The 15385-nt window shown below is 37.6% G+C and overlaps 1 protein-coding gene and 1 long non-coding RNA gene across 3 annotated transcripts in view; one reads left to right on the top strand and one right to left on the bottom strand.

The window, feature by feature from the left end:
- The window catches only part of N4BP2 (NEDD4 binding protein 2), a 54959-nt gene that overhangs the window by 20379 nt on the left and 19195 nt on the right, over positions 1-15385 (top strand). The window contains exons 2-10 of one of the 2 annotated variants that reach the window (XM_046940904.1): positions 1823-1937; positions 2224-2412; positions 5837-5902; positions 7344-7669; positions 9348-10560; positions 11461-11585; positions 12758-12846; positions 13698-13774; positions 15041-15196. In XM_046940904.1, coding sequence (XP_046796860.1) covers positions 7465-7669; positions 9348-10560; positions 11461-11585; positions 12758-12846; positions 13698-13774; positions 15041-15196 — 1865 coding nt within the window. In that variant the 5' untranslated portion in view covers positions 1823-1937; positions 2224-2412; positions 5837-5902; positions 7344-7464. The remainder of the gene's footprint in view (positions 1-1822; positions 1938-2223; positions 2413-5836; positions 5903-7343; positions 7670-9347; positions 10561-11460; positions 11586-12757; positions 12847-13697; positions 13775-15040; positions 15197-15385) is intronic. The other variant, XM_015285447.4, reaches the window with a different exon arrangement.
- On the bottom strand, positions 5574-14000 carry LOC121110720. The gene is made up of 3 exons (XR_005859619.1): positions 13872-14000; positions 13032-13112; positions 5574-5926 (listed from the first exon to the last, which is right to left on the bottom strand). It is a non-coding gene; the product is annotated as an uncharacterized LOC121110720 (long non-coding RNA).

Here is a 15385-nt window from a genome sequence, read left to right as displayed (position 1 = left end):
AGCAGTGCTAACTGTGGAAGCCCCAACATAGCCACTAGTCTCACTAGTTCCGGCCTTTTGCTTTGCAGTTCGTCCTGGACATTGCTAACCTTAAAGCGGCCGAACCTGGGTATTTGGAGGGACATTTTGCAGATGCTGTCATTATTGTCTGAGAAACAGACAACCAACTTAAACAAGACAACAGCTGCCTTCTACTTTTCTAGCCTGTCTGGCTGCATATTTGCACCCTCTGTAACCTCAAGACTCCTTGTTTTTGCCATGTCTCCAGCTTTGAGCCTTTGCCCATAACTAGAAGGTGGTGCTTGGGGTGTAGCAAGGTGTGTGTGTGGGGGGTGGGAAGGAACAAGTTAATGAGAATATCTTAGGATTATATGTAGTTTCCTTATCTGGGTTATAGAAAAGCTTGTGTTGAAGGTATTCAACTGCTACAAATCTGATTTCATCTGGAAAAAAAGCTCTGGCAATGGGATAGGTGAAAAGGAGTATTAATAAGTAGTTCATAATGAGCAGATAGCAAGATTTCCTCCTGCATCCTGGTAGCTGTGTATGTCTTGTATCTCCTTCACTACCTTGTTGCTTTGCACTCAGTCATAGCAGGAGGCCTGCCTGTGATCACTGGGCAGGGGCCTCTCTCAGGAGCAGTGTCCTGTTACCAGAGCACACAGTGGGATGGGCCATTTGACAGCACTGTTGCTGATGGAGCACCAGCCAACTGCTGCTGTGGGTGAACATCCCCTCTTCAGTGTGCTGCGTACAGAAAGGCTCTCGAGTCCAACATAACAATCTGGGATCCTTTCTTCTGAAAACTATTTCCTTCCTAATGACCTGTGTTGGATAAGTCTGTGCAAATTTTGAATCATGGAATCATAGAATAGCTTGGATTGGAAGAGACCTCACAGTCCATGCAGTTTCACCCCCCTGCCATAAGCAGGGCTGCCACCCACCAGATTAGGCTGCACAGGGCCTCATCCAGCCTGGCCTTGAAGGCCTCGAGGATGAGGCATCCACAGCTTCTCTGGGCAGCCTGTGCCAGTGCCTCACCATCCTCTGAGTAAAGAATTTCTTTGTTATATCTAACCTAAATTTCCCCTTTTTTAGTTTAAAGCTGTTCCCCCTTGTCCTGTAACAATCAGACCCTTTAAAAAGTTGGTCTCCCTCCTTCTTTGTTTCTGATGAGTTTTCTTAATGCTTTGGAGCAGTGGAATGTGTTCAGATGCAAAACGGGAGGGAGGTCTGTTTCCCAGTCTCTTGAGAGGACTCTTCTAAAATAATTGGGCCAACAACCTGTCATATTAGGAGGATGACAGAGTATTTGTTTAGATTTCTTTATCTGGTTTACATATGCATGCTCATGTATTTATTTTTTTTCTTTTTAATTGATAGGAAGATATTGTTAGGAAACTGATCTCTAGGCTCATATGTACGCTGGAACTTAGGCTTTGAATATACCTAATATCTTCAGTGGACCACAGTGGTTTAGGAATTTTCATCTACTTTAAAGAGTAGACGTAATGTTTTCGTAGTATCATGGAATGACTTGGGTTGAAAGGAACCCCAAAGATCATCTAGTTCCATCCCTCTGCCATAGGCAGGGTTGCCAACCATGAAATCAGACAGTATTATCACATTGCCCAGGGCCTCATCCAGCCTGGCCTTGAATGCTTCCAGGGATGGGGTATCCACAGTCTCTCTGGGCAACCTGTTTCAGTGCCTCACCACCCTCTTGATGAAAAATTTCCTCCTGACATCTTACTAGTGTTGGTGGAATATTACGAAATAATGGTGTACCTGAAAGTAACATATTCTGTTTTTGTTGTACTAGGTTTTTGTTGCCTAATTTCTCACACGAAGGAATGAAGTTTTTCTGGACCAGCATGGGTATATAAACATTTTCAAGATGGCTAAGAACTGTGGTGAAGAACCAAGTGGAATGATGAGTAAGGAAACTTACTTTTGTTCTAAATTCATTATGCTGTTTCCTTACTTGATGTAAATCATTCTTTTAGGTGAGAAATAAGTAGCTGACATCAACTTAGCAGAACTGATACTTGAGTTCAACTTAGCATGTTGTGTACTCTCTCAGTAAAATGTTACCCACACTTAATCTATTTAAAAAATATATATATACATATATATTGCTCAGTGTTAAAACTTTTCTTAAAGTTGTGTGGTCTGTGAGCAAAATACTGATTTTAATTTGTGTTCTGATCATTCTTTTGTCAGGAGGAAGCACCTGCTTCTACCAACTTCTACTGACATCCAACTCGCATATTTGACAGCATGGTTTCCTGACAGAAAAGTATATTATGTATTTTTATCTGAATTCCAAATCTGTATTAGATATGCCATCAGTGGTTGTTTTGAAAAGATGAGAAGGGACGCACTGTGGGGCAACACAATGAAACTGAAAAGGTGAGTTCTATGTCAATATTGTTTTATTTGAATTCAAACACAATTTTTTTCCAGTTTTCTGGTTATTAAAAAACCCATGTGTGTATGTACATATACTAACATTCTGAAGATTCAAATGAACATTACGTAATAGTTTATGTGGTTTGAAATTAAAATTCTTTTTGGAAATAAAACTTAAAACCAACCCTTTTTTTATTATTTAATACATATGGAGTTAACTTCCTGAAATTGATGAGCTTAAAAACAAAGCTTAAAAACATATCCAAATGAGCAGCTTTGGGGTCGTATTCATTCAAAGTTGCATTGTGCCAAAGCTGGAAGCTTCTTTTGGCAAGAAGGACCAAAAAGAGCTTCCTTTTTGGCGAAAGGAAGAGAGGTAATAGTGATGGCTTATTTGATACTGAAAACGAGGTTATATTAGCAGTTATTTCTGATTGTAAATGAAATCTTTAGATCCATTAAAAATCATGTTTATTTTTGGAGAATCCTTGGGGTTTTTGTTTTCCTTAAATTTTTGTTGGGATTGTTTTAAGGTTTTTGAGTTCTTTGCATTGTGTCTTTATAAGAAGAGTATATTATTTTTTTGAAGGAAAATATAAAGTTTGTTGGCAGTTGCAGTTTGCTTTACCTGTGTTGGAGTGTGGCTTTCACCCTAAAATGTTTATTCTGCCTAAGAATCTGCCAGTGTCTGACTTGGTTGACTACTATACTCCTGCTATTTTTTGTTATTTTTTCATATTGACATTGATACTTGTGAGAATAGAATTGGACCTTTTGGAACTTATGTCTGCAAGGGAATTCCTTTGCAGTGGTTACAGCAATTTAAATTCACTTTGTGCTTTGTGGAGAATTTTCTCATCTATTTTCCCAGGACTGGAAAAATTTATCAATTTTAGAATAAGTGTGGAGGAAAAAATGGGGAGAGAGAGAGAGAGGGAAAAAAAAGTGTGTTTTTCCTCTTTTGTAGAATTGTACTTATTGGAAACATTGGTCACGTTATATTTGTTCTCCTTGAGAATTACAAATACATTCTTAAATCTATGACAAGGGCTGTTCCAAATGTAATGCCTCCTATTTTGTTATGTTGGCCCACAATGTCAGAGGTGGATGATGCTGGTATGGCAGTAGAGGTTGAACCTTCTCACCAGTATTCCGTTACATTTTGTTGCTGTGTGACAGATGGCAGCAGAGGAGCGATCTGACAAAATGGCATCTGACAGGGAAGTGCATATGAAGCAAAGGTGTGACATTCAGTTCTTCTATGTGGAAAAATTCGCACACATTGACATTCATCAATGCTTGCTGAGTGTTTATGGGGACCAAACAGTGAACGTGAGCAAAGTGAGGCAGTGAGTGGTGTGTTTCAGCAGTAGTTATGATGACATGAAAGACAAGCCATATTCTAGATGGCCATGCACAGCTGTCATGCTGCGTGATGAAGAGCACCTCGATCAACTCATCTGCATGAATTGGCTAATGGTAGTGACTGTGTTGAAAAAATAATGTTTTGTAGCTGAGAATTTTCTCTGTCGAAGAGTGTTATTGTGCTCCCTGTATCTGTTGTAATTTCCATAGAAATAAATAGGAGGCATTACTTTTGGAGCAACCTATGTACTTTAAGAAACTGTTGGTGTTCCTTTTCCTGGAAAGAAATATTGAGAGTTGCTTCTTAGAGTTGGGATTGAGACTTGAGATTCTGGTCCATCCCGTTGCTTGTCAAGGTTTGCTTCTTCTCTACGCTTTCTTGTTCCAACTGTAGAACAGAGAAGACAAAGGTGTTGTGACACTGGTGCTTGCCTGTTTTGGCAGTTACAGGCTTGCCTGTAATGACTGCTGATCTTTGTGTTGCTCTGCTCCTGATGCTGTCTGATTCATCCACCCAGCTCCTTAGGGGTAGCAGTACTGGAACAGGCAACACTGCAGGCTTGTAATGTGTGATTTAAAAATAAATTCTATCACTTTGGAAAGACTAAAGCACCCTGACTTGATGGGTCTATGGCATCTTCTTTTCTAGATTAGGTTGTTAGGGTTTGTAAATCATACTATTTTGTAGAAAATACCAGACACTTATTCTCTTTTGCATTTATGGGGTTGCTTAATATAGAAGGTAATCTTCATACAGCCAGGCTTTTGTACGCATTTGTGGTAGCTGAGTTACAATGGGAGGAGAGGTTTAATGTCAGTAGATATGTATTTCTGACAAAGTATGGGTTTAAGGGGTGCTTGAGGGTTTTTGTCTTATTTTGCTTTTTGTAAAGGTGAAGCTGATGCTGCCACAGGAGTGTTGTTTATCATCAGCACTGAAATGAAAGAGCTATTTGCTCTAATTGGATATGTGTGGAATAGTGGTACCCAGAGCTGCCTAGTGAACCACTGAGTGTATTGCAGCCTCAGCCTCATCTCTAAAATCCCCTTTCACTGTGTTCAGTGCAGCCCTGCCCTTCCAAATTATGTTATTACAACTCCATTTTCATCTTGGGGAGAAAAGCCCCCATCCACAGCAAACTACAAATTGATCTGTAGTACGTTAGCCAAAACCAACAAATAGAGCTGACCTGCAAGTCTGACTCTTGAGTTGTTCAAAATGATTACCCCTTTCATAGTAAACTAGCTTTCAAAAAGAGAAACTTGAGTATCTGAAGAGGCAAGTCCCCAGATAAAATCCTCTTTAAAGTTCAGGGCATGTTCCTATCAGCAAGTGAGTAATTCTTCCTTTCAGCTTAGTGTAGTAGTGTGATGTCTTATGCAATACAATTCAGCGTGCTTTGTATGTGTGCAGTTGTCTCTTTTTATATACTTCTATCGTGCTCAGTAATATCAACAGGAAGGCATTGCCCAGGAGTCTGTTGAGGAATTACATTGAAAATTTGGGTGTACACAAAGGAGAATCTGTCAAAATATCTGTGATAAGATAACCTTATTTTTGCATTCTTTTCATTTCACTTTAAGAATATTAAGGATCTGTAGTAGTACATTGACAAGATTTCTTAATCCCTTGACCATAGCACCAACAGCTTACCTCAAATGTGGGGACTGAGATCATAGCTGATACTAACAAAATCTCTTCCTATGAAACTGTTCTGTGTAGTGTGTTACTTAGGGAAAAATTATTGCTGCTGGAACGACAAGTGAAAATGAAGAAAATGATGAGAGGTGTGTGATTAATTGGCATAACCATTTTATTTGCTGATTTAGATTCATGCAGACTGAAGCAGATGGCTTTGTTAGGATGCCTGTTGTAATCCATCTTAATGTGTAGTATGGTACACGTCCTAGTGCAGGAAATAGGTTGGGAAGGCCGGGCTGATGAGCATGGACTGTTAATCACAAGGGACTTGAAATGAAACATTAATAACAGAGTTCTGCTGAAAGACTATTGGCGTGCAGTAACATCAAGGTGCACAAATAGCTTTTTTCCTTGCAGGATCTTTTCTTTCACTGAACCAGTTTTAGTGAGGAGTATTCTCTAGCACTGGCGCCTTCTGTGAAGGTACGGCTCAGCCTGTTTTACTGCCTGGAGGATGAATCAAAAAGAAAAACAAGTTTGAAAACCATGACTTTTTAAAAATTGTTTTGCTTGATTTATTTATTTTTTAATGAGCAAAGGATAGCTAACATGTAAGGACAGCTAATCAGAGAGAGAAATCAAGAGTGTAGTGAGGAACCTTAAAAACAGCTGCAATTGACCTTAGTCTGCTAGCATTCATCTTCCTTGGTCATGCCTCTTTTATGTTTGGAACTCTGTCTCCTTTTGCTGAGTATTGCTTTTCTCATTGTACCTTTCACAATTCTGTGACTGTTGTTTCAGATGTCTGTCTCATTTCTGAAGCTCAAGTCCATAAACATAGTAGAAATGCCTGGTATCATGAACTTGTTTGTTTTTCTTATATACGTTCTTACAACTTGAGAGAGAGCAGTCTATCTCATTTTAAATACTTAGTTACTGACAGAGATTGCTGGAAAGTAATGGGGAGGTGCTGCCCGAAGCTGGCAGTGATTTGGCTGTGTCATCTGTGTGCCAATAATCCAGCGAGGAAAGATGAAGTACATCTGCAAGTTTATCTGCATGTGTCAAATTGGTCATTGCTGACAAAATAATCTTGATATAGAATTAGGTATTCTGTGGCCTGTTCATGGCTGTTATCACTGGATAGTGATCCTTTGCTGTAATTTACTTCAGTAATGAAGTTTGCTAGCCTACTGAATAATTTGTTATAAAAATTATAGATGAGCTTATAAGCTTTGCTAGAACACAGCAGACCTTTATTATTATTTGACTCAAAGAAAAAACTAAGATCACATTATACTCTGTGCTTCTACTTCAGTTCAGAATTGCTTTCTTCTACAGAGGATTAGTGCAGTAATTGCAGTTATTATTGTTGCTATAACATTTTAACTGGAAGAATACAAAGGCTTCATGGGCAGGACATTAGCCTTGTCTTGCCTTATGGCTCATAAAGCTGCAAAAGTTTTTCTTGTACTGGAAGAACCTCAACTGTTTACCCTTAAAAATATTTGAAACGTAAAGAAAGTCATGCTCTGAATTAACTCTGAAAGATTTGGAAATGTCTGTTGTTTTCCAATTGTTTTGTAAGAGGGGGAAAAAAGGCTCTGAATTTTTAACAGAACGTAAACTTTCTAAAATGTTGGTTGGTCACCAGTAGATGTTGGCAGAGGAGTACTTGTGAACTGTCTGATTTGCATAGGTAGCTTCCTTTACTGTACTTTCTTCCAGGCACAGATTGGATAGCTCGTTAGTTGGAGAATAAGATTGCTATTTTACTGTCAACTATTTGAAAAGAAGAAAGGCATCCTTCTGAAAAGTGCTTTTCTGGATGCTTAGGTCTTTTTGATGTTTTATCTATCTTAACAGGGGACATGGAGATGTGACTGTATTTTTAAATCTTTTTTTTTTGATCTCTTCTTTCCAGGTCTGCTATTCCTGTTGTGTGCATCCTGGCTATGAGAGTTTTCTTGTGACTTCTGAGCCTGGTGCTGTTGACCTCATGGGAACAAAATAAAACAAAAAGCAACCTGATTTTGGTAAACAAAATGCCACGGAGAAGGAAAATTGGTGGGAGTCCTTCTCGGAATACTGGAGCTGCTGCTGTTGTACCCCAGGGGGACCCAAGCCTCTCAATGTCACAACCAGCCTACAGTGTCAGTAAGGAAGAGCTCTTCAACAGCATGTCAGAAATGTTTTCTGACTTAGATCCCAGTGTGGTTTATATGGTTCTCTCCGAATGTGATTTTAAAGGTAAATATTTGTCATCCAACTTTGTTCCATATGCAGACAGTTCTTTACTAGGGCAACACCAAACAAGTTGATGTGGGAGTTGTAAGCATATTTGTGAGTTTAGTTTTTAATGAGTAGGTGAGTCATAACATTTAAAAATTTTATAGCTCTCTCCATGCAAGATTCTCAAAGTTTGATGATGTTCTTGGGATGCTGGTAATGTGCAGTAGCAGTATGCTTTAAAAAACAGAGATACAGTTTAACTGGCTTGTTCTGAGACACAGAGTAGGCAGCAGTAGAGTTGTGGGGGGAATCTGTTTCCAATTAGTTTCTGTACTGTATCTGCTGGATGCCTAAACTGTTCCTGTGGGAGGGTGTGCTATTTTCTAGAAGTATTTGTTTTTTTAAAGACAGTGATACAGAGTATGTGATCCTGGCAACATTTGATTTTTTTCCTTAAATATTTGAATTGAGCTTTTGTTTTACTTTCTGTTTTGCACTGTCATCTTGTCTTTTCTAGTGAGGATTAGTTTTTCAGGATAAATTCTGTTTTTCATGTTGAATTCTCTGCAACCTCACTTGGACTGTGTTTCTCCCTATGTATTCTGTCAAACTACTTACCCACCTCTCCTGTCACTTCCATTTTCATGTCTGTGTCCAGTTTTTCTTATGCTTCATGGTTTTCAAATTCTCCTGCATACAAGCTCATTAGCTTGTAATAAAAATAATGGGTAAGATACTGGATAACAACATCTGAGTTGTTTGGGCAGGGAATAAGTCATACATGGAGCATATTAATCAAGCTGTGATTAGCTGAGATTTTTCTAAGAGTATTTGTAAACAAGATTGGTATTTTTCATATGTATGAAAGCTATATAGCCATTAAAATGGCTTCTTCTTTTATTACTATTTCTACCTTACCAAAATTGTACAGAGTTTATAATTTAGTAGGTCACTCATGTTTGTTGTTTATTCTTTTACAACTGGAACTGATGGAGTTATTGATTCATGCTTATAAGTCTAATAAGTTTTATGAAAATGATAGCTTTGTCTAGAAGATTTTTGGAGAATTTAGTAAACAAGCTTAAGTTCATTATGATGTTTTTTTTTTGTTAGTTTTTGCTGCACTGTACTTCAGAAAAATAGAAGCTTATTTTTAGTGCTCTAGTGCTGTTTGTGCTAGCTTTTCATTTTTGGTCATGTTATTCATTGGCAGCCTATTCTCCATTTAGTGACTTTACAAAGATTTAATGAAGATTCTGAAATTTTCAGACCACTACGACATTTTCATTTGGTCTTAGCCATAATGAAAGTAATTTTTATACTTGTATCTCTTCTCAATAGAGTCATTTCACACCATTTCACTTAGATGATTTAGATTAGAAGTATTTGTTTAAACATCCAGATCTGTTTGGTTTTTTTCAGTTAAACTTAGTCATTTTTATACACGATTTCCTTTAGTCATTTTAATTCATATTATGTTATTATTTTGCAATATGTCTGTTTTCAGTTCTGTTTTTTACCTCTAATGAGAAAGAGGTGATGAGGGCTGCAGAAGGTATGTTAACAGATGAATTAGTGAACTCTGTTGGTTATCTCTTCACTTCTGATAAATACTTCTTGAAGTAAAAAACTATAATCATATCAGCCTGCATTTCTTCAGTTGACTGTGGTTAATTTTGTTAATGTTATTCAACAGTAGAAAATGCTATGGATTATCTGTTAGAGCTGTCCACTCATGCTGAAGAAGCAGCATCTTCAAAAGTCTCAGATTTTGAATCAGTGGCGTCGTCATTAGCTTTTGTTAATCAGCGGAGATCTGTTCCAAATCAAAGAATGTGGGAAAGTACTGCAAAACGCTGTAATTCTGAAGAAGAAAAAGAAAAGGTCTTATCACCTGACACACTGCTGACTGAAGAACTGGATTCCTTAATAGAAAATGCTTTTCAGAGATGCAGCTTGAGTGACAAATTGGCTAATTCTGCAAATGACCAAATCGTATGTGAACGTGATGGCTTTAAGGAATTTCCGGAGTGGGAAGAATCACATTTGGGTCGCGATGTTCTACTTTCTCCACAGCAAATAGCGACAAATAATGAGGTTTTGGAAAACTGCTGTTCTCAACTACCAGTGAGTCAGCTGAACATCCAGACAAGCTCACCAGCTGCATCGGACACTTTTGCACAAGCATTAGGAGATTCCGATTTGTCAAAAATACATGTTCACCATGATATAGCTTCAGAAGCCTATAAACAATCAAATGGAGAAATGTCATGTGGAAATTCTGATCAGGCACAGCATACTGTTTCAGATCATAAAAGTGCAACTACTGCTTCTGGCGAATCTTCCCAAAGGACTCTGAAACTTGGAGTAGCTATCGCTGAAGAACCTAATTCACAGTGCCTGCAACAGCACAGAGAGTTAATGACTGCCTGTTACAGCCACAACGCTTCTCTTCCAGAAGCCTATGTCTCTCTTGAAAAATCCAGTCTCAAAACACCAAAACCTAAGGATTTTCAGCAATCTGAGCAGAGTTATAGCTTAAATCTTTCTACACCATCATGTCGGACTCAACAACATTGGAACCTTATGGCTCCTGCATTTTATCCATCCAGTGGAAGTCACAGCTTTGTAACTCCAGTGGCTGTCAGTCCAGGACAGTGGAGACCTGTTTCAGACTATAGGACATTGGAAAAAGGACTTGTTTTTTCTTCTCCAGTGGTTCCAAATGCCTGGGATAGCAGCCCTTCTCTGAAGGTATGGGAAAATCAAGATAGAAACTCAAAATTGAACCTCTCGCAAGCACAGCAGCCACCTGTTTGTCACATGATGAGAAAAAAGATGCACCTTATAGGTCAAGTACTTGTTCTTCTCAGAGGTGTTCCGGGATCAGGAAAATCATATTTGGCAAGGTAGAACATCTATATTGTGAGCTTATGAAAGAAGTTGCTTAATTGTCTAAAAGATTTAGTGCAGGCAAAGACAATTTTCTGATGTTTGTAAATAGCTATGATTAAACCTTAATTCTCATGCTATATCTGATACATACATACAACGACACGAGTAATGATTACTGGAGAGAGTAAATTTACTTCCAGCTCCTTGAGCTCCAGTGGAAAGAAAACTAGGAGGAATTAGCTTTAACTTCTGTCACTGGTCTGAGGTATGGAATGGAGTTTTATGCCAACAAAGAGTCATTATGATAGTATTTAAGTCTACTGTGTTAGTCCAGTTCCTATCAATTTCAAGTGTTTCCTTCCAGTAACAAAGATGGAAATATACAAGCTCTTCAGTGGGTAGAAATTCTCCTGCTGTTGAAATTCTTTTGAGGAAAAAAAAAAAAAAAAAAAAAATATACATACATATATATATATGTGTGTGTGTGTGTGTGTGCAAGTAGTATGTGTTGAGGTTGAACCCTTTATTTCTTTTCCAGCTCTCCAAAAGTCCAGGCTGTGCTTAGTCTCCTCTGTCTGGCATCTGAAATATCTGATGCAACTAAGACTGCATGTGTATTTGTCCATATGAAAGTATGGACACAAGGTATAGGTGGAAAAATGTCTCTCTGGTCTCTTTAAATGAGACTTGTAGGGAACCTGTGTCAGCTGTTTTCTCTAGATATCTGCAGCATTTGAAAAAGGAGGGAAATTGCTACACTTCATCTTTGCCAAAAGGGTGACTTTTCCCTTACCTAAATATGCTGCTTCTGTTTCTGGTTTAGGGCAAGAAATGGTTTACGTGTGTGTATAATAATACGTAGCAGGGCTAGGGAGGAGAGGGAAGAAAACTACTTACTGCTTCATCTTTCACAGGATGATACTGGAGGATAACCCAAGTGGAGTTATTCTTAGTACTGATGACTACTTTTATAAATGTGGAAAATACCGTTATGATGCAGATTGCTTAGGGGAAGCACACGACTGGAACAGGAAACGAGGTGAGAGATAAATAATGGACTGGCTTGCTTGTTTACACTTAAGAGCTTGTGTGCTGTTTAAGAAGTTGCCTGTTTTGTAATGCTTGTGTTACAGGATGGGCATTAAAATTATTTTCTATTATATGTGGTTAAGGAGTCTGAGCACAAACGTGGATATCGTCAGTCCATTGTGTGTTTTGCAATAGAAAATACCATTATCTTTGTCAAAAGATTATTTTGTCCTCAGATCTCGTAATGGTATGTATTTTGGTATCTGTCCCATTTCTGGAGTGGTAGCCTGTGCTGTCTCCTGGGAATATTTCTTCTGAGATTAAGATGAGCAAATATGGACACGTATGCAATAAGTAATGATAATGTTGATACAAAAAACACCTACACAGATACTTTCCTACTGTTTTTTTTCTCTTGAGCATTAATTTGCTTTCAAATTTAAAACAAATTTATAAAGAACAAGACAGAAATGGCTGTTTTTTCATAATTGGTGTGTTTCTTTAATAGTGGCTTCCACTAAGCTCTTCTAGAAACAGCTCTTTTAAAGCTTTTGTTTGCTAAATTTCAACCATGATCACTTCTATATTGTCAAAAGTTATAACCTGTGTAAAAATGGGCTAATAAGAAATGTGGGATTTGACAATAACTTGGTAACAGTGTGTCTGAACAATCATAGCTACAGAAACTTGGTGCTATATGTCAAAGCTAGTAATTCTAAACATTTTATTACTTTGTGTGAAAAAAAATAATTATTTTGATTTTTCATATCTTATACAGTTTACAGAGTGGACTAATCTTAAGACTGTTATAAAGCCAAGAATTTTGTATGCAACAAAGAAGTCCACTTTAAGGTGATCATGTAGTTTTTTTTTTTAGTTTGATTTACTGATCGATTAGTCATCCTGCTGCATTTTACATCTGCATTTTCATTCCTTGATTATCATATGTTTATTAATTCAAAAGAATGATGTCATATCTCAGTAGCTGTAGAAATGAGGGGGGGATTTCTTGAATAAGGGCTTTGGAACAGATCGATCAAGCTGTGCAAGAGTACTTAGTAATTAATCATTGTGGATTATCTATTCAAATATTATTGCGTATTTAGAGAATAGTGTAATGTCCAGTCTATTATCATGAAATTAACTATATCACATTTTTTTTTGTACGTGTGTGTCTTTCAGCCAAAGAAGCATTTGAAATGAAAATCTCTCCTATAATCATAGACAACACAAACATACAAGCGTGGGAGATGAAGCCTTATGTTACTCTGGTTAGTACTGTGATTGATCCATGTGAAAAGAGATTGTTGACCCTTTTGTCGGCATATATTTTAAAATGAGATTATCATTTGCAGTCTAGTTATTGTGTCACAAGGAAGTATGGAGTCATAGAAGTGTTACATGAGACAGTATTACCCAACATCATGTTCTACACATGCCTGCATATTGAGCTGACCTGGTTTCCAAGTGACAAATCCAAGTATTTTGTACTTAGCAAAAATGTATTTTGTTGCAGAAACTGGGTTGTGTTCTTCTCCTATATGAACAGAAAAACAGCACGTTACTTTTTTTTTAATGTAATCTGCACTTATGAGAATAGAGCATATTAATGGCCGTTTACTTGCTACTTGCTCAAGTTTCCCAGATGTTGGGAAGGTTGTCTGCTATAGCTATGTTAGTGTAACTGAATTGCTTGTTTGGAACTGATTTGCACCTGGCCAGCTCTGAATGTAAGTAGTGAGCTTTTCTCTGCAAGAGACTGTGTAGATGTGCACATACCATGCCTGGAAAGATGAGATGCTGCAATCTTGACTCAGAGGAGGTGCAACTTTTAAAGTAGTGACTGTATTTATTTATTTTTACTGTGACTTTGGCACACATCTAATTTTACTGTAGGTAAGCATGTTGGAAAACAAACAAACAAACAAAAAAAGCCAACAAACCTCCATATATCTAATCAGAAGTGAATCTATGAAAGAAAATGTTATTCCAGACATTTAACTGTTTTTGAAAAATAGAATAAACACTTCTAAAACTTTAAAAAAGTAGCCTGTGCATGTTGTATGTTTTTTTACACATGGCTGATATGTTCTTTGTTTTATTTTATATTTCTTTTATTCAGGCTCAGCAGTTCAAATACAAAGTCATGTTTCGAGAGCCAGACACATGGTGGAAGTTTAAACCAAAAGAACTTGAAAGGTAAGAATGTAAGGGAAATTTTCACATTAGATTGCAAATATAAACAAGTTGGAGCTTGGGAACTTTGTTTACATAAAATAAGAAAAGAAAAACGAACTTTGGGATGATCAGTCACTGAAGGAGGTTTCCCAGAGAGGTTGTGGATGCTCAGTTACGAGGTACATCCAAAATGTACAGCCTATTCTGGCTGACAAGAAGTTAGAACTGTGTGACCTCCAAAGGTTCCTTTCACTTCAAATTATTCTGTGATTTCATAATATGCGTTGTCGTGTAAATTTGCATGCTTAGCTTTAAGTTGACTACTCTTCAAGGGAGGTGAAGAACATTATCTTCTTTCCTAAAACAGAACCTAAACATAAGTGAGTTCAGTAGAAACCAAGGACCGCCTGTGCCTTGTTGACTGGCAGTATCTTGTCGTGTTGAAGGACAGGAAATCCTTGATCCCAAGCCTAAATGAGTCTCTTGAACTGAGAGGAGCTCTGGGTCATTCAGTAACAGAACACCTGTTGATTGCAGGGCAACCTTCAACATAAATACTGGCTCTTGGTCCTTGCAAACTTCATTTTCAGAAAGCAGGAGCAAATGGGAATCATTTTGGACTAAACTGTGGTTAGATCAAAGGAAGGAAAGTCCAGCCTTCTTATGGTGCTAGAGATCAATTGGGATTTTATTCTCCACCTTCAATTCCTTTTTTGTTACCTTTGGCAGATCTCACTTGTGTTCTGCAGTAATTCCACCTAGAACCAGTTGCTAACTGGTGTTTAAAAGAGTTGGTGAAAATGCTGGACCCCAGGAATGTGTCCACAATAATAAATGAATATATTTTGCTTCAAGACTAATGGAGTTGTTAGCTTAGAAAAGCCAGTGAAGGAAGGCTGAATTCAGAAATCTTCCTTAAGCAGTTTGACCTTCTGTATTGCTATCTAGATCTGATGTGATGTGTTTCTGATGCTTATTTGTAGACAGCATGTTAATTGTATGGTTTTAGATTTTAGTATTAAGCAAAACATCCTCTTGCAGAATAGGGTCACCAGGTGGGGTGGGGAGATGCCAAGTGGAGCAGGGATTTGTTTGAGTTGCCCCGTGTAGAATGCCTTGGCATGCTAATACAGTAAGAATTGCTATTTCAGCTTTTGTCTTGGCCCTCTGAGTTCTCTAGTTAGTCTTTCTGTAACCACAAATTATTCCCTTCTTTTAGTCTATTCTGATCTACAACTATGAAATGTTTCTTTTTCATTGTTTGTTTATTTTTTTTCAAATCCACAGGCGGAATGTACATGGGGTATCTAAAGAAAAGATAAAGAGAATGTTGGAGCAGTATGAACGTTGCCTTACTGTTAACTCGATCTTGGATTCTTCTGTCCCAGAAAAATCAGAAGTTGCTGCTTGGGATGAGGATCCTTGTCAGGAGGAAAGCCATAGGTTAGATTCTTTTACTAGATTTGTAGCTTAAAAAAGAAGAAAAGCAACAAAATAAAACTTCATAGGAGCGAGGCCTGGATGATGTTGAACACTAAACACATTCCAAAGATCAGTTAAATAAGAAAAAGAAATACTCTACAGTTTTTTTTTGTTGTTTTGTTTGTTTGTTCTTTTTAGTTTTTAGGAATT

Source organism: Gallus gallus, chromosome 4 (assembly GCF_016699485.2).
Source record: "Gallus gallus isolate bGalGal1 chromosome 4, bGalGal1.mat.broiler.GRCg7b, whole genome shotgun sequence".
Taxonomy (NCBI): Eukaryota; Metazoa; Chordata; class Aves; order Galliformes; family Phasianidae; genus Gallus; species Gallus gallus.
The sequence above is the reverse complement of the archived record's forward strand: the minus strand, read 5'-3'. Positions and strand labels throughout refer to the sequence as shown.